General features: G+C 36.6%; 2 protein-coding genes and 1 pseudogene across 6 annotated transcripts; all 3 read left to right on the top strand.

Moving 5' to 3' along the window:
• The first annotated feature begins 7,659 nt into the window (after positions 1-7,659).
• Positions 7,660-17,930, top strand: LOC126584106 (salicylic acid-binding protein 2-like). Of its 4 annotated transcripts, XR_007609996.1 has the most exons (5): positions 7,660-8,137; positions 8,221-8,358; positions 8,499-8,567; positions 8,684-8,992; positions 17,836-17,930. XR_007609996.1 is itself a non-coding variant. In XM_050248592.1 (4 exons), exons 1-4 carry the CDS (start codon positions 7,760-7,762, stop codon positions 8,894-8,896), a joined length of 798 nt encoding a protein of 265 aa, XP_050104549.1. In that variant the 5' UTR covers positions 7,660-7,759; the 3' UTR covers positions 8,897-9,134. The 4 variants fall into 4 exon arrangements, 3 of the variants coding, with proteins under 3 accessions (XP_050104549.1, XP_050104544.1, XP_050104535.1); XM_050248592.1 differs by lacking the exon at positions 17,836-17,930 and having other exon boundaries at positions 8,684-9,134; XM_050248587.1 differs by lacking the exons at positions 8,221-8,358; positions 8,499-8,567; positions 8,684-8,992 and adding an exon at positions 17,179-17,316 and having other exon boundaries at positions 7,679-8,137; positions 17,457-17,930.
• LOC126587329 (aspartate aminotransferase, cytoplasmic-like) lies at positions 11,769-12,880 on the top strand (annotated as a pseudogene).
• A 1,223-nt stretch (positions 17,931-19,153) lies between the features above and the next one.
• On the top strand, positions 19,154-25,188 carry LOC126613918 (ethylene receptor-like). Of its 2 annotated transcripts, none has more exons than XM_050281532.1 (7): positions 19,154-19,364; positions 19,987-20,937; positions 22,678-23,046; positions 23,177-23,443; positions 23,547-23,674; positions 24,224-24,421; positions 24,553-25,188. In XM_050281532.1, the coding sequence occupies exons 2-7, from the start codon at positions 20,026-20,028 to the stop codon at positions 24,908-24,910; spliced, it is 2,232 nt and encodes a 743-aa protein (XP_050137489.1). In that variant the 5' UTR covers positions 19,154-19,364; positions 19,987-20,025; the 3' UTR covers positions 24,911-25,188. The 2 variants fall into 2 exon arrangements, with proteins under 2 accessions (XP_050137489.1, XP_050137490.1); XM_050281533.1 differs by having other exon boundaries at positions 19,998-20,937.
• Positions 25,189-26,841: the final 1,653 nt, after the last annotated feature.

Consider the following 26,841-nt stretch of genomic DNA (forward strand, 5'->3'; position numbering starts at 1 on the left):
TTTCGTATTTACGCATTTGGGTGTGCATTTCATGTGCCAAGTTGCGCCACTACAACGTACTAACATGGGTCCTTAAAGAAGGATGTGAATCTTTGTCGATCATGATTCTCCTTCACACTAGCTCTCTTCGAGCCCTTGTACACGATCTTTTTATCACTCATTTTCAGGTTGTCACTTCAATGAGACAATCTTCTTGCCATTAGGGGGAGATAAGAATGTCAACGTTCCTGTAGAACGACGTGAATTTGTGTGGATGTTGCCCACTATGTCTCATCTCGATCCTCGTACCACACAATTGTGATAAGCAAGTGCTATGAATTCTAGCTTTCAGAATGTTGCCCCAAACGCATTCCTCTGATCTAGTTGAAGTGACAAGATCATATACTAGTTGCAAACATGCCTGCAAAGATAGACGTACTTAACGGAAGTTGAGTCAACATCCCTGAAGGGTGTGCCACCCCTGTTGGATGGTTTGGACACATCTGTTGGCGGTCCGATACACCAGCTGATAGACAATCAATCTGTCTTGGCCTGAAGCACAACATATCATTTGGTTCATAGGATTCACTTCCCTAGAAGAGGAAGACACGACACAACAATGAATCTATACTTGATCGTTGTCTCATATCATTTCCATTTCATGAGATTAATCTGATTTACTCCCTAGACTTGAAGTTCTTGGTCCAGTATACTAGTTTGGATGAGCTAAATGGAATTGAAATGAGATTACCATCGATGATGTTTTCACTTATATAGTAGTTACCAACATAAATGAAAAACTATGATATCGAACTATGTTCCGTTGATTAAGTGACAACGTAGAACTGATTAGACAACCGAAATCACAATCTAGGTCAAATTCCTTGCGTGTTAAACTATGAAGTCTTATTCCGAATTGCTAGAGTTATAGTTTATGTCGTTAACATGAATCTCACTAACATTATAGAAGAACTTGAGAAAATTGCCTCGCACCTGAAGATGGAATTTGAGATGAAAGATCTTGGGAAAACTCGTTTATGCCTTGACCCAAAGGTTCAAGCGTTGTTCTGACGATATTTTGGTCTACCAGTCGAAGTACACCTCGAAGGTGTTACCTTGGAGTATACCTATGATCGTCCATAGGTTATATGCAAATGAGACTCTTGAAGAGGTTATGGAATCCAAAATTCCATATCTAAGTTCAACTTTGCGCTTCGTTGTACTTAGCTTATTGTATTAGACAGGACATCTCATTCGTTGTTGAGATGCAGCACCGCGCCTATACGCAACCACTGAATTGGTATTAAAAACGTACCCTGAAGGTACTACAAGGGCAAATCCCAATGCATCTGGAGCAGATCCACCCCCCTTGATCCTCGAAATGATGCTTACCTTGTTATTATGCTAACGTAGGTTACTTATCAAACCTGCACAAGGCAAAATCCCCAAATGGTTATATCTTTACTGTTAGAGATATCGTAAAATCTTGGAGGTCCAAGATATGACCTTAGTTGCGAAATCTTTGAATCGTTCCAAGACTCACCTTACTTCACTACGCCACAAGTGAGACATGGTTAGGAGTTCTTGTTGAGCATATTTAAAGTACTTGCTGTTTTCATCCATTGTTGAGTCCCAACGACAATCCATGAAGATTATGCCGTATGTATCAACCCAACCAAGCCATGATACATCAACGAAGTCAACGCCAAGACATATTGCGTCTACATCTACATCAACAAAACATCAGGATATTGAAGTCATGCAAGCCGATCCCAAACAACCTTGCCAACCTCTACACGACGTCACTGCCGAAGTCAACCTTCCAGAAACTTGTCATAAGAATTGGTATGCCTAACTATCATATGCAATGCTTGTAGTTCTCATTTGGAAGTTATGTCAAACTCAGGGGGAGTATTTAGAAGTATACTTACTTGATCTTAATGTACTCTTTTTCCCTACGATTAGGAGCATTTTTCCCATTGGGTTTTTGCTACCTAACTAGGTTTTAATGAGGCATTCATCCTGGGCTAATCATACCTTTGTGAGCTCTTCTACTTGCGTCCAAAAGACGTATAGCTTTGACTTAATGCAACTTCTCACTTTTCTCCTTAGTCTATGAGCTTTTCTCCCACCTTGGGTTTTACCATAGCGAGGTTTTGTGAGTTTTACCTTTTTATGCATTCTTCCGTTGATTTGAGACTCGCATTCGTTCATTGTGCCGACGACTTCATCAACTATACTTGCTTCATCATTGAAGACCTGATGCGCCATTTACTTGAGTATTTACACACTCAATGGGGAGTGTTGCAGTCCTATTAGATTAGGAATGTGATTGTGTAAATCCTAGTATATCTAGGAATACCTCTTATATTCCTATTAGGAGTTGATTAATTATTAAGAGTTGTAGTCCTAATATTCCTATTAGGAGTTGATTAACTATTAAGAGTTGTAGTCCTAAAAGGGTAAGGATTTTACCTATCCTACTACTATAAATAAAAGCACAATGGGGTGGAATAGAACACATCCACAATTACACATCTCTCTCTTTCTCTCTCTATGCCGCACCTTCTCTCCTATGGCCTCCATTATTGTTCAATAAATTATGCCTACAACAGTAAAGATAAAAAGAGAAAATGAGGGTGTGAATATTGCTTTCCTAGTTTTTTCATCTGCAAAAAGTAAAGAAAGCATTTTTTGTCTAATCCATGAAAAATGTTTGGTCTTCAAGAGTAGCTTGAATAAAATGAAAGTCATTACTATTATTATATTATTATTTTGTAAAATAATAATAAATATAATAATGATAATTATTATTATTTTACAAAACAATAATATAATAAATTAAGTGCATCTGATGATGTCCAATTCTTCAAAGGATCTGGAACTTGCTAAGTGCTTAGTGAGGACAAGTTCACTCTTTCTTGAAGACTTGTTAAAGATGAAGAATTTCTCGAACGGCGGATTTGGGTCGGTCACTCGAGTTTATGTCGTCTGTAATGAAGATAAAGGGTTATCAACTACCATGAGGGTAGGCCTAGTAGCGGGAAGAATTTCAGGCCTGAATTTTATATGATATATTTTTGGATTTGATTCTTAGTGTTAATGAATTACACGTTGGTGGTCAAAGAAATATTAAAATGTCTTTGTGATTTTTTTCAGAAAAAAAAAAGAAGATAAATTGCAGTGAGTGATTCTCTTTTCCAAAAAAAGAAAATAAAGGATTAGCATCTGAATTTCAACCGTGAATATAATGATAAAAAACAACGTGGTGGAGATTAAGGGTGCTGATCATATGCCAATGTTTTCCAAGCCCCAACAACTTTGCAACTCTCTTTTGGATATAGGAAAATAAGTATACCTAATTAAGTTGTACTTTAAGTAAAACACATGCCATATGCTATGCTATTTATTTATTTTCGATAATGCTGGAATTGTCAAACTTGTTTACCAAGTAATGTATCGATACATCTGTTAGTATCGTACTTTTTAAAAATAACTGAGATCGAATCATTAAAACCATGTACATAGCCACTATTTATTTGAAATGTGAAAATTTTGGTTATATGCCCTAGTAGAATACCAGTCAAGCGTTTAGGGTTGTGAATTAAGAACATGGGAGATTGGAAAATGAAATTACCATAAAGCGAAGAGTGAGAGAGATCAAACTCTCAATATTGTTAGCTCATTATCTCTAACTTATGCTTAAGATTGAGATCACGACATTCCGATGCCAACAACTCACACCCGTTTTACATTTATACAAGTTTTTTTTCTCCTCTTTTATTGTAACCAAAAACGTGAAAAATTTAGACCATGTCGTACAATAAATCAATCATAGTAATTTGATATTAAACTCATTGTTTACAAAAATCAAATTTAATATGTAGTACTGAGTCGCTCTGTGTGTACAAATTTTATAATTGAGAAGTTGACATATTCGTTTTCGGTCCTTGATCAATCATATTGGTTCTTACTAACCTATTTTGTCCAACTATCTGAGTCATGAAGCAATAACGTAGTGATGATGGGGGTTTCTAAGTCAATAATTATGAGCAGATTGAATTTATTGGAAGAAGAAAACTAGAAGCCCTTGAAATTATATGGCTCTATTTTTTGTCAAGTCTGGCAATCCGTTTGATATCAATTTCGTGTTTGACTTTTTTTTTTTTAACATTTTGTGGAAATACATGGAACAAAAGAATGAAGAGTAAATAAATGATGGTGGAAGAGATGTCGGATAAATGTACAAAGAAAGACACAAATTGAAACTTAAAAACTCAAAGCTTCGAACTATAAGGCCGTTTGATAATCATATTTTTACCTTTAGTTCACATTTTTTTGGAAGGGTAGTGATTTCTATATACATTTCTTTACTTTGTGCACATCCTTTATGAATCTTGAACGTTAATTTTACTGTATTTGTTCAATCTAACGGCTACGAAACTAAATGACTGTGTATAAGGTGAGAAATTGTGTGTTAAAATCATTTCTCTTTTAGAAACTGCAAACGAAAAATTTATTTGATAACTATTTTTCGTTTTTAGTTTTCAAAAAAAAAAATAAAAAAAAAAATAAAGGAGATCACATTTTTATACTACTTTTGTATGCAACATGATGTGACCAACTAGCCTAGGTTAATTTAGCCCCATCTCTTGCATGAGACTCCTTAAAGCTTTTTAGCCTCTAACTCCTCTCACGATTAGAACAATAAAACATTTAAAATACTAGATTTTACGACTAATATCAAAGGATAATGGTATTCACACATGTATTTTTATCTCCACACACCAATGTTAAATCTTAGTCATTGATATTCTTCAATTTATTTGAATGAACGGCCGAAAATTGAAAAATGTATGTTAGAAGTAAAAATTAGTATATGGCTAACACTATCCAGATCAGGTTGGGAGCCAAATTCGTGTTTAGTGCAAGGACTTTGACCCCACCATTACCCATGCTCTAATGCAAATTGATATGGATTATTATCTATTATTTATTTAGGGAGCTTTATATATAGAAACAAAAACTTTCACTATATTTTAAGGAACTCTACTAGTTTTTAAACATGTTAAGGAGAGACTAAAACATAAAAATAACTAAAGCCTAGCCAAAAAACATGGAAACAATGTTTTAAAATACTAGCCATACTTCTAAGGGTTAGGGTTGTTAATAGAACCTAGCCCCCACAACTCCAACAAAATCAATATATGCCATAAGCTTAACCCATCCTCGATTATTTTTGTAGAATCAGTTTTGAAACTATATGTAGAATCAGTTGGTATCCTTTATTACTAAAATTAGTTCAACTTATCCTCAACCATTTTAGCAGAATCGGTTCAATAAGTCATTGATCATTTTAGCAGAATCAGTTCAACCCGTCATCGACCATTTTTATAGAATCAGTTCAACCCATTCTCGACCATTTTTACAGAATCAGTTCAACTGTGCCGACATCTACTACTTCAAGGTCAAGGACTCAGCCGCGAGAAGTTCGATGTGGTTCAGTTTGGTGTTTACCCTTTTCACTAGGACTCCTTTAAGGGCTTCTTGATTACTCATCCATATGTGCCTTTTGCTTATCATTTCTGGTTTTTTGTTTATGCTCTGTTTGACTGCCAAGAAAGTGAGGAAGAAAGTAAAGTACAACAATTAGAAATTTGTACATGCAACACGACTCAAACATCGAATCAATGAAAAAAAAAAAGAGAAATTGGAACGAAATTGAATAGGATCTGAGAGGCTTCTCGCCGATTGCCAATCTTTCAAGCTCCGCTCCAACTTCACCTTCAGCATAATATTTCTTGAAGAGAGAAAGAGAGAGAAAGGAGTAACAAATGAAGAGATCGAATTGTAAAAAGAATTTACCACTATAAAAGGTATTTTTGTAATTTACACTCTAGAGAAAAAAAGACTAATGAAGTCATCTTTTACATGTATTAACTTATGTCCCCCCTTGAAATGTTTAAAAAATGTTGTCTTATTATAAAATCAAGTATTAAAAGTATACTCTATGTGTAATTTTTCCATTTATTTACTTTGTGCTTGTTTTTAATAATTTTAAGCCTTATAAATAAAAGGAGAAATTAGGTTTTCATCCTTCATTTTGCTACTCCATTGATTAAAATCCTATTCCTTTTCAATTTTTTATCAAGGTCCTTGGATATTAATAACATCATTAATTATTTCAATAATAAAATATTTTTTAATTTCTAAATATATTCATTTAATGTTAAAAATGTTACCATTAGTATATTTATATTTATGACTAATTTTTTTATGATATATTTTTAGTTTTAGTTTTTAAATGTAATTATTTTTTAATTTGTACCAATTTTCTTTTCAGTTTTAATTTGTACCCATATATTAATTTCTTTTTGTGCCCATATTTTTTAAAGTTTATTTGTATTTGTACCCATATATGTTTTTTTTTATTTGTACTTTTTATTTTGCTAAATGTACCCATGCTAATTATATGTACCCATTCATGTAAAACTTTTTAATCTTAAAATGTACTCATTCTTAAATATACCAATTTGTTATATGTAAAATGTACCCTTTATTTTTATATAAAATCTATTCAATTTTTTTCTAATCCATTTTTAAACTTATATGGGTACATTCTTTTTTCTTTGATTTTAAAATGTATCCATGTCAAGTTTAATCGAAGAAATTTACTAATGTTATTAAGCCTAATATCTTTTTTTTTTTTGTGATTTTGAAGAATGTACCCATGTTTACACACACACACACACACACTATAGTATATTTATATTTTAATATTTTTAATCCCACAAATTATGGTTTTTTTTTATTTAAAATCTCATTTATATAAACAACTAAAATTTTTAATTTTTAATTTAAAAAATATAGTAACGTACATACAAATAAATTATCACATTAATTTCAGGGACCTCGATCAAAAATTAAAAACCAACAAGGTTTCAATCAAAGAAAATTCATAGCTAAAGACCACATCCAAAGTCTCCCTAAACAAAATTATCAAAACGAGTAAAATTTCAAAAGCTTAAACAGTCCGAATTTCATTATCTCTTTCTTAAACGATTAGGGTCTCTAAATTTGTTGACTCTGGACACAAAGATCTAGAGTATATCTCATTCCATAGAATATGATTTTGCTGACTCGCATGCAAACACATTTGACTAGTCCCTCCCAAGTAGGAGAAATTCTTGAGTAGGAAACCGGATTGAGGTTAGTGTGAAAGGGAGAGTGAGGTCAAAATAGAATAGAGTTAGCATGACAAATATTGAGAATGATTATGTGGCGTTTTTTTTTTATATCTAGGTCCGCACGGACACATAATCTGAGTGACGGACCTCAGAATTCTCCCTACGTAGGCTAGCGGGAGAGCCACACTTAAAGAAGGTCAAAGAGTAGTGCACAATGTGATGTCTTATAAACGAGAAAACTGGACTAGGGTTTGTGTGATAGAGAGGGTGGGACCAAAGTGGGGCATGATTAGCATGACAAATCTGGGAATATGAGATATATGGGGAGAGATATTTTTAAGCGTGGCTATTCAAGGATACTCCACATGTCAATACAAGGGCAGAAAATAATTTATTTTTTTGTGTCTTTTCATTTATTTTGTTTAAGTACGGGATTGAATACCGGTTAATTTAAAATTTCTCGTATATGAGGTTTTTAATGTCTGAATCGGCACAGACACGTCGTCCTGTCACTGTGACATTGAAATGCTAGTGCATGCCTTGGCCATCTTTATATGCAGTTGTAGAATGGTAGTTCATACCCAACAGATGAAATGGCAGGATCCAACGGAGAACAGAAGGCGCATTTTGTTCTAGTACACGGCGCAGGTCATGGGGCTTGGTGCTGGTACAAGATCAAACCGAAGCTCGAGTCCGGTGGTCACAGAGTCACGGCGCTTAACCTCGCAGCTTCCGGCATCAACATGAAGGCGATTCAAGATGTTCACTCACCGATTGAGTACTCTGAGCCTTTGTTAGAGTTGATAGAATCGCTCGGTCCGGAAGAAAAGGTGATCCTCGTAGGACACAGTGTCGGAGGCTTGAACTTGTCCCTTGCCATGGAAAAGTTCCCACACAAAATTTCTGCTGCCGTTTTCTTGACTGCGTTTCTGCCCGACACAACTCACCAGCCCTCTTATATTATAGATCAGGTATCTGAATGTTCTTTAATCTATTAGAAATTTTTAACAGAAAGCAAAGTTAAATTGAAAATTGTTTTCTTCTGTGTGAAAAGTTCATGGAAAAATTTCCGGCAGACTCATGGTTGGACACTCACTTTGAGAAATTTGGAAGCGCCGAACAACCCTTGACATTGATGTTCTTTGGTCCCAAGTTCTTACAAGAGAACCTCTATCAACTCAGCCCGATCGAGGTATCTTGCTCTCACAAGCTCACAAAATGAACTGCAATTATATCATGAAAATCGATGTATTAGTATTTGTATTAAGCTTGTAGTCCATGTATTTGTATATATTTCCTGAACTGATGTAACTACGTTGTGTGTGTTCAAAGGATCTGGAACTTGCCAAGAGTTTAGTAAGGAAGAGTTCATTATTTCGTGAAGAAATGGCTAAAAAGGTCGTACCCAGTGCACAAGGCTCCCGCTTTACGCAGGGTCTGGGAGAGGTGAATGTCGGCTAGCCTTACCCCCATTTAGGAAGAGTTCATTATTTCGTGAAGAAATGGCTAAGATGAAGAAATTCTCGAATGAGGGATACGGGTCAGTTACACGAGTTTATGTGGTTTGTGACAAAGATTTGATAGTATCTGAGGAATTTCAACGATGGATGATTGCAAACAGCGGGGTTAAAAATGTGGTGGAGATTAAGGGTGCCGATCATATGCCAATGTTTTCGAAGCCTCAAGAACTATCCAATACACTTATGGAGATTGCACAAAAGTATGCTTGAAATATGTCAGCGAGCTACATTTTAGGCCAGTTGTTGGGAGAATAAATTTGGCCATCATGAGTGTAAACGTCGTGTTACTCCGTGAATTTGCTGAAAGTTATAAACCTGGCCTTTGTATTTGCAGTTTGCATCATGTTAATCCTCGTAATGTTTAAATGTATTTCAGTCACTTTTTACTCAGACAGCAGGAAAGAGTTTGTATCAATTCTAAAGCTGAAATAAGTGGTGTTGAATCCAAGTGGTGATGCTTCATGATTCTAAAACTTATAATATAGTATCAAATCGGTTCATCAAATTCATCGGTTTGTGATCTTACCACGCTTCTGTGAATGCAGTGCAGTGGTTCAGCTACCTCTTGCTCTGATTTAGTCCCGTTTAGTCCGGGATCCTTTTTCGACTTCATTACTCTAATCTTTCTCTTCATTTCGACAGCACTATCCCATTTTCCTACAGCATCATAGAGGTTCGACGAGATGTTAGTTGCATTATCTTGTGAGTCTAAACTTAAAACCCGCTCTGCTGCACGAGCTTAGTAACGCTCTCCACAATCCAAGATTATTTCCATTAAATGGTTAACTGATCAAAAGTTCCTCTGGAGTATCCAAACAAAGTAACCATGCAAGGGTAGTGCTTAGGCCCAGGTGTGATACCGTTATCCTTCATTCTTCAACCAAGCATGTTTTGCAGGCTCACTGCATAGATAAAATGTTACTTGGGTGCAGTTTGGGATTGAGGTGCTTAAAAAAAAAGCTAGGATGAAAAAAAGCTGGTAGGGGTTTTGGTGTTTGGTAAACTTTCAAAAACAGCTTTCTTTCAAAGTTGGGGGTGAAAAGAAGCCCAAAACCTGAAGGAGTCCTGAAGCTGCAAATAGCAGCTTCCAAAAACAGCTTATTTTAGAAAACACAGGTGAATAGTGGACGTTTAATGAATTTTTCAATAACCCAAAATTGCCCTCCTTTCCCTCTCGCCTTCAGCTCTCGCATACCCAAACCCAGACCACTATCTCGTTCTCTCATTCTCTCATTCCAAAAACCAGCGATCTCTCTCGTTCTCTCGTTCTCTCGTTCTCCAGGTTTCTCCAGGTTCCCTTTGTAAGCTGCTCTTGTAAAAAATTGTTATTTATTTGTTTGGATTTTTCAATTTGGGGATGGGTGTCGGGAAAAACAACTGGGGATGGAGGGGTGGGAAGAGCAAAGGGATGAGTATGGGTGTCTATAAAAACAACCGGGGATGGAGGGTATGTGCACACGCCTCACTCAAAAAAAGCGAAATTAGAAAAAGAAAAAAAAAATAAAAAACAAAGAGAGAGAGAGAGATAACTATTAAGAAATAAGAATCCCACGCAAATGCTGAGAGGAGAGGGAGAGGGAGCAAAATGGGAGGTTTGGCGAAAAGGGTAGCAGAGAAAGCGAATGGAATTGTTGCAAATCTGTGATTTTTTTAATTGTTGGTTGTTTTTTGTTGGTGAGATCTTAGGGTTTTGATTTGGTAGAGTGGGAGTGGGTGATTTTTGTGATTTGGGGAAGTGGGTAATGGTGGGTTTGTTGTTAGGGTGAGATTTGTGAGCTGGGATTTGGTAATCTGAGTGAGTTGGGGTGGGTTTGGGGGGTTTCTGGGATGGTGTGTTTGGGGGTGAGATACCATTTGGATCTGAGACTTGTAAAAAGCAAGTGAGAGAAATGGAGGGAAAGGTTGGGAATTCAGTTTGTCTCTGGTTGATCTTGGTAGCTTATCCACTATGGATGACAATGGTGCTTGTTAATTGTTGAATTGGCTGCTAATTATATGTTTGTATTGACATTGAATTTGCATGTTGCTACTTCAGTTAACTGGTTTGATCAATTCCCCGCTGATACTTTTTTGTTGTTGTTGTATTGCCTCACCTGCCTTTGCAATTAAAAAGGTAAAACCATACTTTTACTTGTATATATGCATATTGATTTTCTCCTGAAAGTTGGAAAATTAATCATGTTTTCTTTATGATGGTATATATTTGTACGTAGTCGTATATAGTGTACCAGGGATCGCTTATATATATTTGTACGTAGTCGTATTTGTAGTTGGGATCGCATACAAATACAATTGGCAAAAGTGTAATCCTCACTATAAAAAATGGAGAGTTTCTGAATTGTCCTGCAAACTTGGTTTGGTAGTTGTCTAACAGATCACCATTATAGTGAGGATTACACTTTTGCCAAATGTGTCTATTATGGTCTGTGTGTGTTGTTGGTTTACTGCGAACAAATGTGTCTATCTTAAATGGTGATGGCCAAGCTTAGATTGCATCTTTTTCCTCAACCCCAGCACCCAATAAGTATATGTCACTGTTGTAGCTACTACAGTATATCTTAAATGGTGATTTGAATGTCTATCTATATTTTGATCGTTCGTGCGTAAAATCCTTTTTGGTTTTCGAACCGAGGTGAGTCTGTTTTGGACCGAATTTAACATGATTACAAAGCTTTAGTATGTATTGTTAGCGAAATGTATGTTCTCTAATGTATGGGACTCGAGCGTGCCGACTCAAGCTGATGTTTGTTTCATTGTCAAAATTATGCACGTCTTCGTAACTGAAGGATTTTTATTTCAAAGGTAGTGGCACTAGTTTTGTTATCTTCGTTTGCGAATTTGTTAATTTCTTAACCGCCTTTGTGTTCATGGAATGACAGGAGGGAAAACCACTTGTTCTGAATGTGGTGAGAAAAGCCGAACAGCTGCTCGTTAATAACATGTAAGCTATATCGTTGTCAGTAAATTGATTTTGCTATTAATTTAAAAAGCTAACATTATTGACGTTAAATGGCAGAAGGCCTTATAACATGTCTATTCTTCATTCTGTTTTAATACTCTTTTCATTTCGTTAACATGCCTCTTAGAAGATCTCAGTTCTGCCCCCGCCAGAGCAATTGTACTTCTCCATGTATGTGCTCATAACCCCACCGGTGTTGATCCAATTCTTGAGCAGTGGGAGCAGATAAGACAGCTTGTGAGATAAAGAGAAATTACCTTTCTTCGACAGTGCTTATCAGGTAGACCACGTGTAGAGTTCCAATTTCTCTACACTTTAGTTTCTTCTTTCTGTTTAACATCATGTTATTCCAACTTCTCATGATGAACTGTTTTCTTGTATTTGTAGGGTTTTGCTAGTGGAAGTTTGGATGGAGATGCATAGTCTGTTCGTAGGTTTGCTGCTGATGGTGTAGAGTGCCTTATTGCTCATTGTAAGACTCATTCCATAACTTTCAGTTGCGAGTTACCTTATTTTGATGCATCCCACTAAAATTTAATACGAAAAAACTCCATACTTGCCATACATCTTAAATTGTTCTTGATTATATTGGTTGTTGAAAATTCTACTTGAACATAGGTCTGCAAGAATGCTGATGTTGCAAGCAAGGTTGAGAGCCAACTGAAGCTTGTGATCAGGCCTATGTACTTGAACCCACCCATTCATGGTGCATCTATTGTAGCGACCATCCTCAAGGATAGGTACTCTTTGAATCTTGTTCATATATGTGCAAAATGACAATAATTGACTTGATGTATCATCAGCTAGTTATTGAACTCCAACCCAGAAATAGTTTTTCCTTCCATATTTGATTTCTAATGATCTTATCACTTAATTCTTCTGTGGTCAGGGATTTGTTCAATGAGTGGACAATTGAGTTGAAGGAAATGGCTGATCGTATCATCAGCATGCGTCTTCAACTTTTTGAATCCTTGCATGCCAAGGATTAGCATGGCGGGTCTGAGCTCAAGGACCGTCCCTCATCTTACGGAGGCAATACATGTAGCTGTTACTCGCGCTGCCTAGTCATATGTTTAGAAGGCAACATTTTCTTCTTGTGAGCCGACTCCAATGTTGGACTCTTCCCTTTCTACAGTTTTGTTGTAATAATTGTTTTACCTTATTAGATGAGGTTAAAGATTTCTCCGACTAAAGATAAAATGAAGAAAATCTAGAGAATTTTTGAGTTTTGTTTTCGACCTTCCCCATGTTACAATTATATGATGCACTCATGTCAAGTTTTTCGTTCATTAGAAATATTCATGCCAAATTAAAAGTTTTTGGATCTTCAAATACATCTCTTTCGTATGCCATTGTTTCGTAATTTTTGGAACTTTTTGGGTTTCAATAGTCCGGGAAGACGTAGTTTGAAAAATGAAATGTGAAGATTGAGCGGTTTTGAAAAATGAATGGTGAAGATTGGTTCTAATATTGCTTCTAAGAAATTAAACGGTGAAAATTGTTTGTAAAGCTGGACTGTTTTTGAAAATTGTTTGAATAGCAACAAGTTTGATAAATGCATCTAATTAGACTACTTTCAAGTACATTAACAATATTGTACTAATGAATCCTAGCTATTCAGTCTAAAATATTTCAATTGAAGTAGTTTGTCATACTAATTAATATTTAAGATAAAGTTTATAAATATTTTTCTTCTAAAAATAAAGTATATTTAGTAATTCACTTTTATTTGTTAAGAAAACTAAATTATTAGAGTATTATACCTTTTTTTTGTTATTTCACACAGTTACAGTTGTTTTACATAAAAGTTTACCAAACACTATCATACAGCTTTTTTTTCTAAAAGCACTTTTACAAAAAAGTTTACCAAACACTATGCTACTTTATTTCACAGCCGCTTATTCTCACAGCACAGCCGCATATTCTCACAACAGCTTTTTTTCAAAGCACAGTAATACCAAACCAGCCCTTGGTCTGGTTTCAGACCATGTTTTTCTATCTCAGAAAATAACTTCAAGCACTCAAAACTCCTGGAACATTACATAAACGAACTTGTCCCCGTCAGCCATTCCCGAAATAATCCATGATCATCTCAGTCCAGAGAACAACATCCTTTTATAAGATGGAGTGAAACACTTTTCGATGGTTTCGTCATTCTTCAAGTGCCCCAAACGCATAGAATTCGAAGCCACCAGTAGATCTTCTTCATTAACCATCCCGCTTGCTAAAAAATGTCTTCGTTGATTCCAATTCCCTGCAGGTACATCCCAAGTAAAGCAGTCTGAGACTCTGAAGACAAAAATCACTCAAGAATCCAAATTTAACAACTTGGGGATTGAATCAAATAGCCAAATCCTCAACTGTATAAAATTCCTACAGCAGGCTAGTGAAAGGACGGTGAGCGAGAGCCGACGGCGGTGTTGGTAAGGAGGAGAGCACAGAGTTGCCGCGCTTGTTTCGGTGAGGTTATGGAGATGCAGAGCGTTGCGAAGATAAAGGTCTCATACAATGGTGGCATAGAAATTAGTTAACGGCTTCAAGCCTCTAACCCGCCAAAAAATAATCGGTTCAGATTTTAAGTTGACTAAATTTAATATATCAAAACCCCCCATCCTCTTATTTTGAAAATTCAATAAATTGGAATAATACCAAAACGCAGCGTTTTCGGGTCATCTGCGCGACAGTGAATTATATCAATGTGTAATGGATGTCTCCATCCCCAATTTTCAAAACCCTAGTCAGCCCGATGTCTTCTCTCCTGCGCTGGATCGTCGCACTGTGTTTGCTTGCAATTTCAGTTCGACGGCGCTGAATTGACCTGCCATTCTAGACGGTCGGTGTTTCTCGATAGTCAAGAGGAGATTATGATCGAAAATTCTCAAACAATTCATCTAATAAGAGATGACTGTCCTAGAAGAGACAATATAAAGCCCCTGAAGAGGCAAGGATATCCAAAGTAATGAAATGATTATAAATATGCATGCGCATGCACTTAAGAATTATGGGATCACGAATTGATGATTACCAATATTAATTTTAGTTTTACAGTAGTTACTAAATTCATCAAAGAGTTGTTTTGATATTGAGTCACGTTCTTTTATTCGTTGACTAAAAAGAAAAATTATTGGCCAAAAATGGAGAAAGACAATTCTATTACAATTTATTAAGAACGTGAAAAAAATGGACCTGTTGTACAAATCGCCAAATGATGTTGAACCCAAAAGGTTACATATTAGCATTTGTAATACAGTGAACTACACTCAAATGATATGACACGATGTTCTTAGTTGAAACCTGAAACTGTGATATACTCCTGTAAACATGATTTCCTATTATGAAATTTGTTCATTTAAATGAAGAATTATATATTACACGAAGCCTTATGAAATGACTAAAGCATATCTCCATAAGTAGATCCCTCAAGTATACATGGAAGCAAGTTGCTCTGTATAAATTCCAAAGGAGAATGTGTCACGAAGTGTAGAAAATTCCTGAAGGATTCAAATTGCTTGAAGAAAGCCCTGAAAAGGTAAAGCATAAATTATGTACTCAATACCAATTAATGATATAAATTGCCTTAATGAGTACTTTCATTATGATATTGTTGCAACATGCTATTTTTTTTTGCAAGAGTTAATAATATTAGAATGAGACTCCTGAAGAGTCTAGAAAGATTATAAAGTGTTGAAATGAATATTGTCTCGAGTTACAAATCGAACAATATGCCAACACAAGTGTTATCCATGATGTTTATGGTATTAAAGAACCATATGGGTTGAAGATCATGAGTTGAACACTCAAGTGGTTAATTAATACATAGACACTAAGAAAAATCATTCATCCTCATGAGGGAAATGATGAATTGATGTTTGGTCCAGAAGTATCATATCTTAGTGAAGTATGTACCTAACTGTATTTAGCACAATACATTGAATCAGGTGTTACACTTTCTGTGGATCATAATACCAACAAATGGGTATTGAAATGATATAAAGTTTATTTATTGATATCTCCAGAAAATTATAGACATGTGCTTGTTCTATTCCAAAGAACTCACTAATAGCCATGGTCTTAGTGGGCAAGCAAAATTTAAATACCTCTCTAGCCTGCATACAAATCGCTCTTAAATTGGATTTGTATTTACATATGGAAATAGATTGGCTCTGCAACGATCAAGGAAGTAAGAATTCATTGTTTCATCTTCATATCTCTCATAAATACATATCTCTATGAAGCTAGTCATGAATGTATTTGACTAATACTTGCGACCCATTAAAATTTTGAGTGCCTGTGAACTACCTTCAGAAGCTGACACTCCAGCTGTCATGCGTGGTCTCAAATTACATCAATTTAGTAATAAGCTAGAATAAAGAATTCGAAATCAGGGGGAGATACTCATCAGGGAAAGCATTCAAAACTGATCAAAATTCTAATAAGACAGTAAATCGAAGACTTGTGGCCATCCAAAAGGCAATGTTGTAATTCATAAGCTATTTAACGTGGATGGCCACTCATCCTACAAAGTTTTGTCTACCACTAACTTTACCAATAAAACAAAGGAGCAAATGAAGGAAGATGAATAGATAGACAATAAACGGAAGAAAGAAAGAGGAAAGAAGAAAGAGAAAGAAAAGAAGAGAGAGGAGAGGAGGAAGAGAAAGAAGAGAGATACATAATAAAATACCAGTGAGCTGGGTTAGAGAGAAGAGATAAAATAGTGAGAGTTATCTTTGTACTCCTATTATTTCACATAATGAAAGAAAGTACTACTGCTGCCCTGAGGACGTAGGCACACTTGCCGAACCTCGTAAATATTGTGTCTTATTTACTTTATATTCCACTGCACACATATCGTCGATTTTACAACATATATATATATATATTTTATGTCTCTCCACTTATTTTATGAAAAATACTAGATCGAACACTGGTTACTTTAAAAATTTCTCAAAGTTTTTATGTTTGAATCGGCACGGACACGTGGTCCAATCACCGTGACACTGAAATGTAAGTGCATCCTTTAGCCATCTTGATATGCAGTAGTAGAGTGGTAGTTTATACCCAACAGATGAAATGGCAGGATCCAGCGGAGAACAGAAGGCGCATTTTGTTCTAGTACACGGCGCAGGTCATGGCGCTTGGTGCTGGTACAAGATAAAACCGAAGCTCGAGTCCGGTGGTCACAGAGTCACGGCGCTTAACCTCGCAGCTTCGGGCACCAACATGAAGGCGATACAAGATGTTCACTCACTGACTGAGTACTCTGAGCCTTTGTTAGAGTTGATAGAATCGCTCGGTCCGGAAGAAAAGGTGATCCTCGTAGGACATAGTCTCGGAGGCCTGAACTTGTCCCTTGCCATGGAAAAGTTCCCACATAAAATTTCTGCTGCCGTTTTCTTGACTGCGCTTCTGCCCGACACAACTCACCAGCCCTCTTATATTATAGATCAGGTATCTGCATGTTCTTTAATCTATTAGAAATTTTAACAGCAAGCAAAGTTAATTTGAAAATTGTTTTGTTCTGTGTGAAAAGTTAATGGAAAAATTACCGGCAGACTCATGGTTGGACACTCGCTTTGAGAAATTTGGAAGCGCCGAGCAACCCTTGACATCGATATTATTAGGTCCCAAGTTCTTACAAGAGAGACTCTATCAACTCAGCCCAATCGAGGTATCTTGCTCTCACAAGCACACAAAGAGAACTGCAATTATATCATGAAAATCGATGTATTAGTATTTGTATTAAGCTTGTAGTCCATGTATTTATATATATTTCCTGAACTGATGTAACTACGTTGTGTGTGTTCAAAGGATCTGGAACTTGCCAAGAGTTTAGTAAGGAAGAGTTCATTATTTCGTGAAGAAATGGCTAAGATGAAGAAATTCTCGAATGAGGGATACGGGTCAGTTACACGAGTTTATGTGGTTTGTGACAAAGATTTGATAAAATCTGAGGAATTTCAACGATGGATGATTGCAAACAGCGGGGTTAAAAATGTGGTGGAGATTAAGGGTGCCGATCATATGCCAATGTTTTCGAAGCCTCAAGAACTATCCAATTCACTTATGGAGATTGCACAAAAGTTTGCTTGAAATATGTCAGCGAGCTACATTTTAGGCCAGTTGTTAGGAGAATAAATTTGGCCATCATGAGTGTAAACGTCGTGTTACTCCGTGAATTTGCTGGAAGTTTTAAACTTTGGCCTTTGTATTTGCAGTTTGCACCATGTTAATCCTCGTAATGTTTAAATGTATTTCAGTACTTTTTACTCCGACAGCAGGAAATTTTTTGTATCAATTCTAAAACTGAACAAAAGGAATAAGTGGTGTTGAATCCAAGTGGTGATCCTTCATGATTCTATAACTTATTATGTAGTATCAAATCGGTTCATCAAATTCATCGGTTTGTGATGTTACCACGCCTCCGTGAATGCAGTGCAGTGGTTCAGCTACCTCTTGCTCTGATTTAGTCCCGTTTAGTCCAGGATCCTTTTTCGACTTCATTACTCTAATCTTTCTCTTCATTTCGACAGCACTATCGCATTTTCCTGCAGCATCATAGAGGTTCGACAAGATGTTAGTTGCATTATCTTGTGAGTCTAAACTGAAAACCTGCTCTGATGCATGAGCTTAGTAACGCTCTCCACAGTCCAAGATTATTTCCATTAAACTTCCTCTGCAGCATCCAAACAAACTAACCATGCAAGGGTAGTGCTTAGGCCCAGGTGTGATACCGTTATCCTTTGTTCTTCAACCAAAGCATGGTTGCAGGCTCACTGCATAGATAAAATGTTACTTGGTCTGGTTTCAGACCATGTTTTTCTATCTCAGAAAATAGCTTCAAGCACTCAAAACTCCTGGAACATTACATTAATGAACTTGTCCCCATCAGCCATTCTCGATAAAACCTATGATTATCTCAGTCCAGAGAACAACATCCTTTTATAAGATGGAGTGAAACACTTTCCGATGGTTTCGTCATTCTTCAAGTGCCCCAAACTCATAGAACTCGAAGCGACCAGTACATTATCTTCGTTAAGCATCCCGCTCGCTAAAAAATTTCTTCATTGATTCCAAATCCCTGAAGGTACATCCAAGTAGAGCAGTCGGAAGACAAAAATCACTCAAGAATACAAATTTAACAACTTGGGGTTGAATAAAATAGCCAAACCCTCAACTGTATAAAATTCCAGCAGCAGGCTCGTGAAAGGACGGTGAGCGCGAGCCTACGGCGGTGGTGGTAAGGAGGAGAGCACGGAGTTGCCGCGCTTTTTTCGGTGAGGTTATGGAGATGCAGAGCGCTGAGAAGATAGAGGTCTCATACGACGTGACACAGAAATTAGTTAACGGCTTCAAGCCTCTTACCCGCCAAAAAACGAGCGGTTCAGATTTTAAGTTGACTAAATTTAATATATCAAAACCGCCCATCCTCTTATTTTGGAAATTCAATAAATTGCAATAATACTAAAACGCGGCGTTTTTGTGTCATCTGCGCGACAGTGAATTACATCAATGTATAATGGATGTCTCCATCCCCAATTTTCAAAACCCTAGTCAGCCCGACGTCTCCTCTCCTGCGCTGGATCGTCGCACTGTGTTTGCTTGCGATTTCAGTTCGACGGCTCCGACTTGACCTGCCGTCCCGGAGGGCCGGTGTTTCTCCGACAGTCAATCGTCAGTCCACCCCCTCGCTTTCTGTGTTCATTTCTCACTTCTCAGGTGGGTTTTCACTTTCATTGAGCTGAAATCTTAGAACTTTAGTGCATTTGGGCAGATTGTGATCTTGGGTTTGCAGATTAAAGTTTAAAATTTCTTGAAGATTGAGAAGAGCGATTCATTTGGAGTTTTTGGAATCACAGAGTTGAGAATTAGGGATTTATGGATTGGTAGTCAATTGATGAATGTGTGGCAGGATCCTTGCTCTTTCTTTAGGTCACTGGATCCCAAGGGATTAATCATAAATGTGGTTTTCTAGTTGTGATTATGTATTTATTTTTAATGATCACGGATTATGGTAGAATTTCATTCTTTGTTTTTGTCTATTATCGTGTTCGGTTGAATTTTGAAAAGGGTTGAGTTATTGGGCATGAGTTCTAGACAGAAATTTCCGTGTTGTTTAATTGAATTTTTTTTCATAGAAATTGCTTTGCCTTAAACAATCAAAAGTTGAAAGTTCAATGCTGCCTAGTTTGCATCTGCATAATGCTCACTTGTTATATTGTTAATGTCCTATAGAAATTTCTTTTGAAATTATTGCTACAGGGTGGTTAGTTTTAGTGCTGTTTTTCCTTTCAATTTTTTTTGTTTAGTAGCTTCAGTTTTGACGGTTAATATGTTGTAGGCATGTAACAGACCAAGTAATATTCGTTTAAGTGGCTCAATGATCATGGAGGCATGCAACTGTATTGAGCCACAATGGCCGGCGGATGAATTGCTGATGAAATATCAGTACATTTCGGATTTCTTTATTGCACTTGCTTATTTCTCCATCCCTCTGGAGTTGATCTACTTTGTCAAGAAATCTGCTGTGTTTCCATACAGATGGGTCCTCGTACAGTTTGGTGCTTTCATTGTACTGTGTGGGGCGACTCATCTTATCAACTTATGGACGTTCAACATGCATTCAAGAACTGTGGCCATAGTAATGACCACGGCTAAGGTTTTAACAGCGGTGGTGTCATGTGCAACTGCCCTTATGCTTGTACATATTATACCTGATTTATTGAGTGTTAAAACTAGAGAACTATTCTTGAAGAACAAGGCTGCAGAGCTTGATAGAGAAATGGGCCTTATTCGAACACAGGAGGAAACAGGTCGACATGTCAGGATGTTGACCCATGAAATTAGAAGCACTCTTGATAGACATACTATACTTAAAACTACACTTGTCGAGTTAGGTAGAACTCTGGCATTGGAAGAGTGTGCCTTGTGGATGCCAACGCGTACTGGGTTAGAGCTTCAACTATCCTATACACTCCGTCAACAGAATCCAGTAGGATATACTGTGCCCATTCATCTTCCTGTGGTCAATCAAGTATTTAGTAGCAACTGTGCAGTAAAAATATCACCTAATTCTCCAGTGGCACGACTGAGGCAACTTGCAGGAAAGCACATTCCTGGGGAAGTTGTTGCAGTTCGTGTGCCCCTTTTACATCTCTCTAACTTCCAAATTAATGACTGGCCAGAGCTCTCAACAAAACGCTATGCTTTGATGGTCTTGATGCTTCCCTCAGACAGTGCAAGGCAATGGCACGTTCACGAGTTAGAATTGGTTGAAGTAGTTGCTGATCAGGTAAAAAACCACAACCTGTATCTTTTTAAGTACAATCTTTATGAAAATGGTAATAAATCTATCCACATCCAAATCCCTAAACGGAATTTTAAAATACAGTTTTTTTCTGTTGCTCTGCCTCTGATTCACATTTGAAGATGTTTAAGTACCTATGATGTCACATGAAAAAATGTTTGTTTATGGAAAGGTTCATTCTTTTCCCGATGTTTTATGTTCTATCTAACCTTTTACAATAACCCTTTGTTTAGTGTGAAGTTATATCAAATCTCAGGAACCTATTATATGAGTTGTATTTGATTGATCCTCGGAGTTGAAATGCATTTTTTTTTCTGAATGCTGTATTACTTGGCATATAGAAAGGGTAATTAAACAGAAAAACATCTTACAAAGGAGAGAATAAATAAAAGGGTAATTTCCACTTCCCTACCCTTAAGTTTCGCAAAAATTGCACATTACTACACTTACTTTTTTTTCGTCACACTTTGATATCTAAAGTTTGACTTTTCTGCCACCTTCATACTTTTGTTAATCTTTCTGTTAATTGATGATGGGGCATAGTAAAAACCGCACCAAATTTGCCACGTGGAGTGACAAATTGAATAAATATTAAAATTTGATCTGTTGATAAAAGTTAAAAAAGAAAAAAGAAAAAAAAAGAAAAAGAAAAGAAAACTCTCCCTTCTGTTCCCCTTCCTCTGTTCGATTCCTACCACAGCCAATGCCACTCCACCAGTGCACCCATACCTCCATTCTTCCCAATCTTCACATAACCCTTCTTCTTTCTGGATTTCTCTGTGTAAATTCCCCTTCTCACTAGATTGTTGCTGAAGAGCCCAATATTTTCTTCCCATTATCCCCAGAGGCTCAATTTTTTAGATCTGAATCTGGGTGGTTTTGACTGTTTGTTGCAGTTCTCAGTCCCAGGGATTGCCTCATAAACTCACTTATGCCAAGTTGTAATGAATTTCAGTTGGAACCAAGTGCAGACCAAACTTGCAGACCCGAATCAAGCCTCTAGGGTCATCATCATGCATAGCCTTACCTGGGATTTCCTTGGCCATTAAAGCAATCGCTGGTAAAACAGATGTAATGGGAGCTAAAAACTTCACAGATCTGACAAATAAAGGGTGTCGGGCATGTTTCTTGGGCCAGGTGATGTCGTGGGTCGTAACTTGGGTTAAATTGGATTCGTGGTCAGCCACCGTGCATTGTGAATCGGCTTGGCTTTGACACTTTTTGCAGATAACACAACCACCAGTCACAGATGGCCTTGACGGCACAAGGCGGGAGTACCTGAGAAAGTGGAGATGGAGGGCTTGGAGGAGAGAGAGAGGGAGGGAGGGATTTCAAAGAAATGGAGTGGGGCTGGAGTTGGAGTCATTTTTTCATATCTTTTTATAACTAATTAATATTTAATTAATTTGAACTCCACTTAGCACATTTTTGGTAGGCCACAACTGCCTCATCATTAGTTAATGAATGAGTTAAAAGAATGACTAACAAAAGTATGAAAGTGGCAGAAAAATCAAACTTTAGGTATGAAAGTGAGATGAAAAAAAGAAGTGTAGTAAAGTGCGATTTTTGCAAAACCTAAGGGCACTAAAATAAAAAGAGCAGATTGCCTATCTAAAGATGTTCTTTACCTGTTTCTTGCTTTCTGTAATAATATACCATTGCTTATAAGTTATAATGTAAAGAAGCGTTCATTTATTTGTTCTTATTGTTGATTCGTTTAAACAGGTTGCAGTTGCTCTGTCACATGCTGCAATATTAGAAGAGTCAATGAGGGCAAGGGATCTCCTTATGGAGCAGAATATTGCGCTTGATCTGGCCAGAAGAGAAGCGGAAACTGCAATTCGTGCTCGCAATGATTTCTTGGCTGTTATGAACCATGAAATGAGAACTCCCATGCATGCAATTATTGCTCTTTCTTCTTTGCTGCAGGAAACTGAGCTGACACCTGAACAGCGCCTCATGGTTGAAACGATATTAAAGAGCAGCAACCTATTGGCTACCCTTATAAATGATGTTTTGGATCTTTCAAGGCTCGAAGATGGCAGCCTTCAACTTGACATAGCAACTTTTAACCTCCATTCCATATTCAGAGAGGTATGGTTATGTGTTCCGGCCACTTAAAGAATTATTTTGGATTTCGTTGGAGCATGGTTTCCATTGATTCTGTAGCAGTTTGTATCAATAAGAGAGTTTTGTTTTTTTTTTTTTTTTTTTTCCGTTGCAGGTTCATAATTTAATTAAGCCTGTTGCATCTGTCAAAAAGTTGTCGGTTGCTTTGAATATAGCTACAGATTTGCCAGTGTATGCCATAGGTGATGAAAAGCGTCTTATGCAAATTATTCTAAATGTTGTTGGGAATGCTGTGAAGTTCTCAAAAGAAGGGAGCATCTCAATCACAGCTTATGTTGCAAAATCAGAATCTTTACGAGATTTCCGGGCTCCTGATTTCTTTCCAGTACAGAGTGATAATCACTTTTATCTGCGTGTACAGGTTTGTTTCTTCAAATACTTGATTGAATCTGTCTTTCTTTTGGAAGAACATTCTGTTCATTTGAAGTTAGTATACTGTTTTACATACTCTTTTTCTGGCGTAGGTCAAAGATTCAGGATTGGGAATCAATCCTCAGGATATCCCAAATCTATTTACCAAATTCGCTCAAACTCAGACTTCTGCTTCTCAAAATTCTGGTGGTAGTGGGCTTGGCCTTGCAATTTGTAAGAGGTACTTATTTTTGTGTTTTGCCATATTCTGCTTGATTTAGTTCTGAAAGTCCGACTAGACGACAATAGATAAAGGGTGAATTATAATTATGGTCTTTGTAGTTTATAAAGTTTTATTCTGATCGTCAATTCACTACATCCAAATCCCTAAATCTCTAGTGTAGTTATATGTAATAGCATGGTGGACTATCACTGAGCTCTAAAGTTTTAAACATGCACACAAAATTACCATTATAATCTCGCATGTGTGTTGCATGTGCAGATTCTGTCCTCGTAATCATTAGAATATCTGATACGTATTTTATTGCTAGCACTAACAAAACCGCATTGCAAAAATGAAACTATTGGGACCATAGTGAAAAGTGACAAACTACAGGGACTGAATTTGTTGTCTTCCCGAAAAGAAAGAAAAAGAAAAGTGTGCATTGAGGTTGTATAAGTATTACACCTTTTTTTAGCATTCAAGTTTTGTGAAGGTTTGAATCAATATTACTAGGAGATATATTTATATGCAACTGTAATGCAATTTTGTTTTGTATGATGTGATCAGATTTGTAAATCTTATGGAAGGGCATATTTGGATTGAAAGTGAAGGTCTTGGCAAGGGATGCACAGCCACTTTCATTGTGAAACTCGGATTTCCAGAGCGTTCAAATGAGTTTAAGCAGCCTTTTGCACCCAAGCTGCAAGCAAATCATGTTCAAACAAACTTTCCAGGGTTGAAAGTCCTTGTTATGGATGATAATGGGTCAGTAACTAGCCAGCTTTCTTACTCGTAATTTTTTGATGCGTTGTTCCCTCCAGCAATATTTAGTTTTTAAAATAGGCTAATGTTGTCATTTGTGTTGTCTGTTTTTACCCGTTCTTTTAATCGTTCAGGGTCAGCAGGTCAGTGACAAAGGGACTTCTTGTGCACCTAGGATGTGATGTAACAACTGTGAGCTCAATTCATGAGTTCTTGCATGTTATTTCGCAAGAGCACAAGGTGGTGTTCGTGGATGTGTGCATGCCAGGTATAGATGGCTATGAAGTTGCTGTTCGTATACATGAAAAGTTCACAAAACGTCATGAACGGCCTGTATTAGTAGCACTTACCGGAAGCATAGACAAGATGACAAAGGAGAACTGCATGAGGGTTGGTATGGACGGAGTCATACTAAAACCGGTTTCAGTTGATAAAATGAGGAGCGTTTTATCAGAACTGTTAGAGCATCGAGTCCTATTCGAGGCCATGTAAGGACAGGAACATTACTTTAGCAGAGGAAAGATTTCAAGGGAAAATGGAAAATTGAAAGCTTCCTCTAGCAATTGTGGTATCGCATACGCAGAACAAGGCGTTGTTGCACACAATAAAGCCAGAGCAATGGGGGATGATGGCGCTGGCCTGTGAAGAGCAGTCTCGGTGTACCCTTGTGCAATTGTCACAAGAGAAACAAAATTAACAATAACTGGTTTGTGTAAACTGCCAACACTAATCTTTCTCTATATATCGAAATACAGTTTCCAAATTATGCATAGTTTGTGTGTTGCTTAAATTTGGATTCTATTTCTACTTGTACTATGGTCTACTGGTATTTCCTTGTACTTGTAAGTGAACCACTTATCAATGTAAAATGCCAAAAATCATACAACTCATGCTTCAAAGCTGTTGGACGCACCTGATTTCTTCCTGGCTCATTGTCTTCTCCAACAATGGATGATAGACCGAATGAAGAAAAAGGGAACTGGACTGCGATGACTTCCTTGACGCCAAACGGTTCCCTATTGTCGTCGATTTCATCACGGATTTCATAACCCCATTTCCTTCTCCTTTCATGGTATTGGACTCTAGGCGTCTCAATTTCGTGAAGATTACATTATTTTGTGGGACTCCTTCTAAGAGTTCAACAATGCATCAATTGTGCATCCGCTTCAAATGAAGACACAATAAAATTTACTTTGTCAACGGCTAAGCATTTCGAAAAATAAAATAAAATTACATACATGTAAAATAATTGGTCTATATTTTGTAAATTCACTACTTTACCAGTATGTTAAATTATTTACCTGCATTTGACTAAGGATTGCCTAGTTTTACATGTACAATATTAATGCATCAACATTTGTACGTGAACTTACCTATATTTGCATGTACAATAATTTACATATCGGAAAAAATATAGGTAAATTAATTTTCACAAAAAAATATAGGCAGCAACGACATACTAAAAATTAGATGTTGAAAAGAAAAAACATATTAGAAATTAGATCAATAAAAAGGAAAAAACTGAAAATCCCATCCCCACCGGTTAATATACTTGCACATGCCAATTCAATAGAATTTTACAATAAATTCCACTAAATATGTGTGTTGGATTTCTAAATTCATTAGGAGTGTGATTATGTAAATCTTAGTAAATTATGTGTAGGATCCTATGAGATCTTTTCAATAATTTTCTAGTTGTAATTGTTTTACTTGAAGAGCAATGACTCTCTCTCTCTCTGCACTATAAATAAATGCAAAATGGGATGATAAATCATCACCACAATCTTAGTAAACTACTTTTTGACATTTTATTTGGAGACGCTCTTGACCATCCACAAATGAAAAATTTGTGAAGTCAACTATAATTAATAAATTTGCGTATGTAAAGCCTAGTCATTGGGCTTTATCCAAATAAAAGATGTTAGGATTTATACAATAATAAATAAATAAATAAATAAATAGAGAAATGCTAATGAGACTCTTAAAAGTATGACTCTCTGTAGACTTTCCATGAAGTTTTCATCACCTCATGTTTTTGGTATAATTCCTGCACCAACATATAAAAAATTGGGCCAAAAAACATAAGATGATGAAAAGTTCCACTTTTAAGGGGGTTTAATATCTCGCCAATAAATATCAAGAGCTAAAGTCATATTTCTTATTCAAGTAAGAAGCAAATCATTGACAAATTAATGTAAAGAAATCTTTTCAAGATATGTTATGTCATATATCTTTTAAAGTCCATGTCCATATTGGATCCACTTGTGAGCTTCCCAGATTGGAAATTTAATTTGGGTTGTGGCTTATGTATTTGCTTAAACGTGAAGTGTTGTCTAAGAACGACGTGCGGCGCATTGCACAATTAAATACTCCAAAATCCATTGTATTTGTTTTTTTTATTTTTTTATTTTTTTAACAAACGA

The sequence above is a fragment of the Malus sylvestris genome, chromosome 2 (genome assembly GCF_916048215.2).
Source record: "Malus sylvestris chromosome 2, drMalSylv7.2, whole genome shotgun sequence".
NCBI lineage: Eukaryota > Viridiplantae > Streptophyta > Magnoliopsida > Rosales > Rosaceae > Malus > Malus sylvestris.

Bases quoted from the DNA above. Each gene is read 5' to 3' on its own strand.
- LOC126613918 (XM_050281532.1), top strand. From the start codon at position 20,026: ATGATCATGGAGGCATGCAACTGTATTGAGCCACAATGGCCGGCGGAT. The intron at 23,047-23,176 runs GTATGGTTATGT...TTTCCGTTGCAG, and splicing joins TCCATTCCATATTCAGAGAG to GTTCATAATTTAATTAAGCC. The intron at 24,422-24,552 runs GTCAGTAACTAG...TTAATCGTTCAG, and splicing joins CTTGTTATGGATGATAATGG to GGTCAGCAGGTCAGTGACAA.
- LOC126584106 (XM_050248592.1), top strand. From the start codon at position 7,760: ATGGCAGGATCCAACGGAGAACAGAAGGCGCATTTTGTTCTAGTACAC. The intron at 8,138-8,220 runs GTATCTGAATGT...CTGTGTGAAAAG, and splicing joins CCTCTTATATTATAGATCAG to TTCATGGAAAAATTTCCGGC. The intron at 8,359-8,498 runs GTATCTTGCTCT...GTGTGTTCAAAG, and splicing joins ATCAACTCAGCCCGATCGAG to GATCTGGAACTTGCCAAGAG.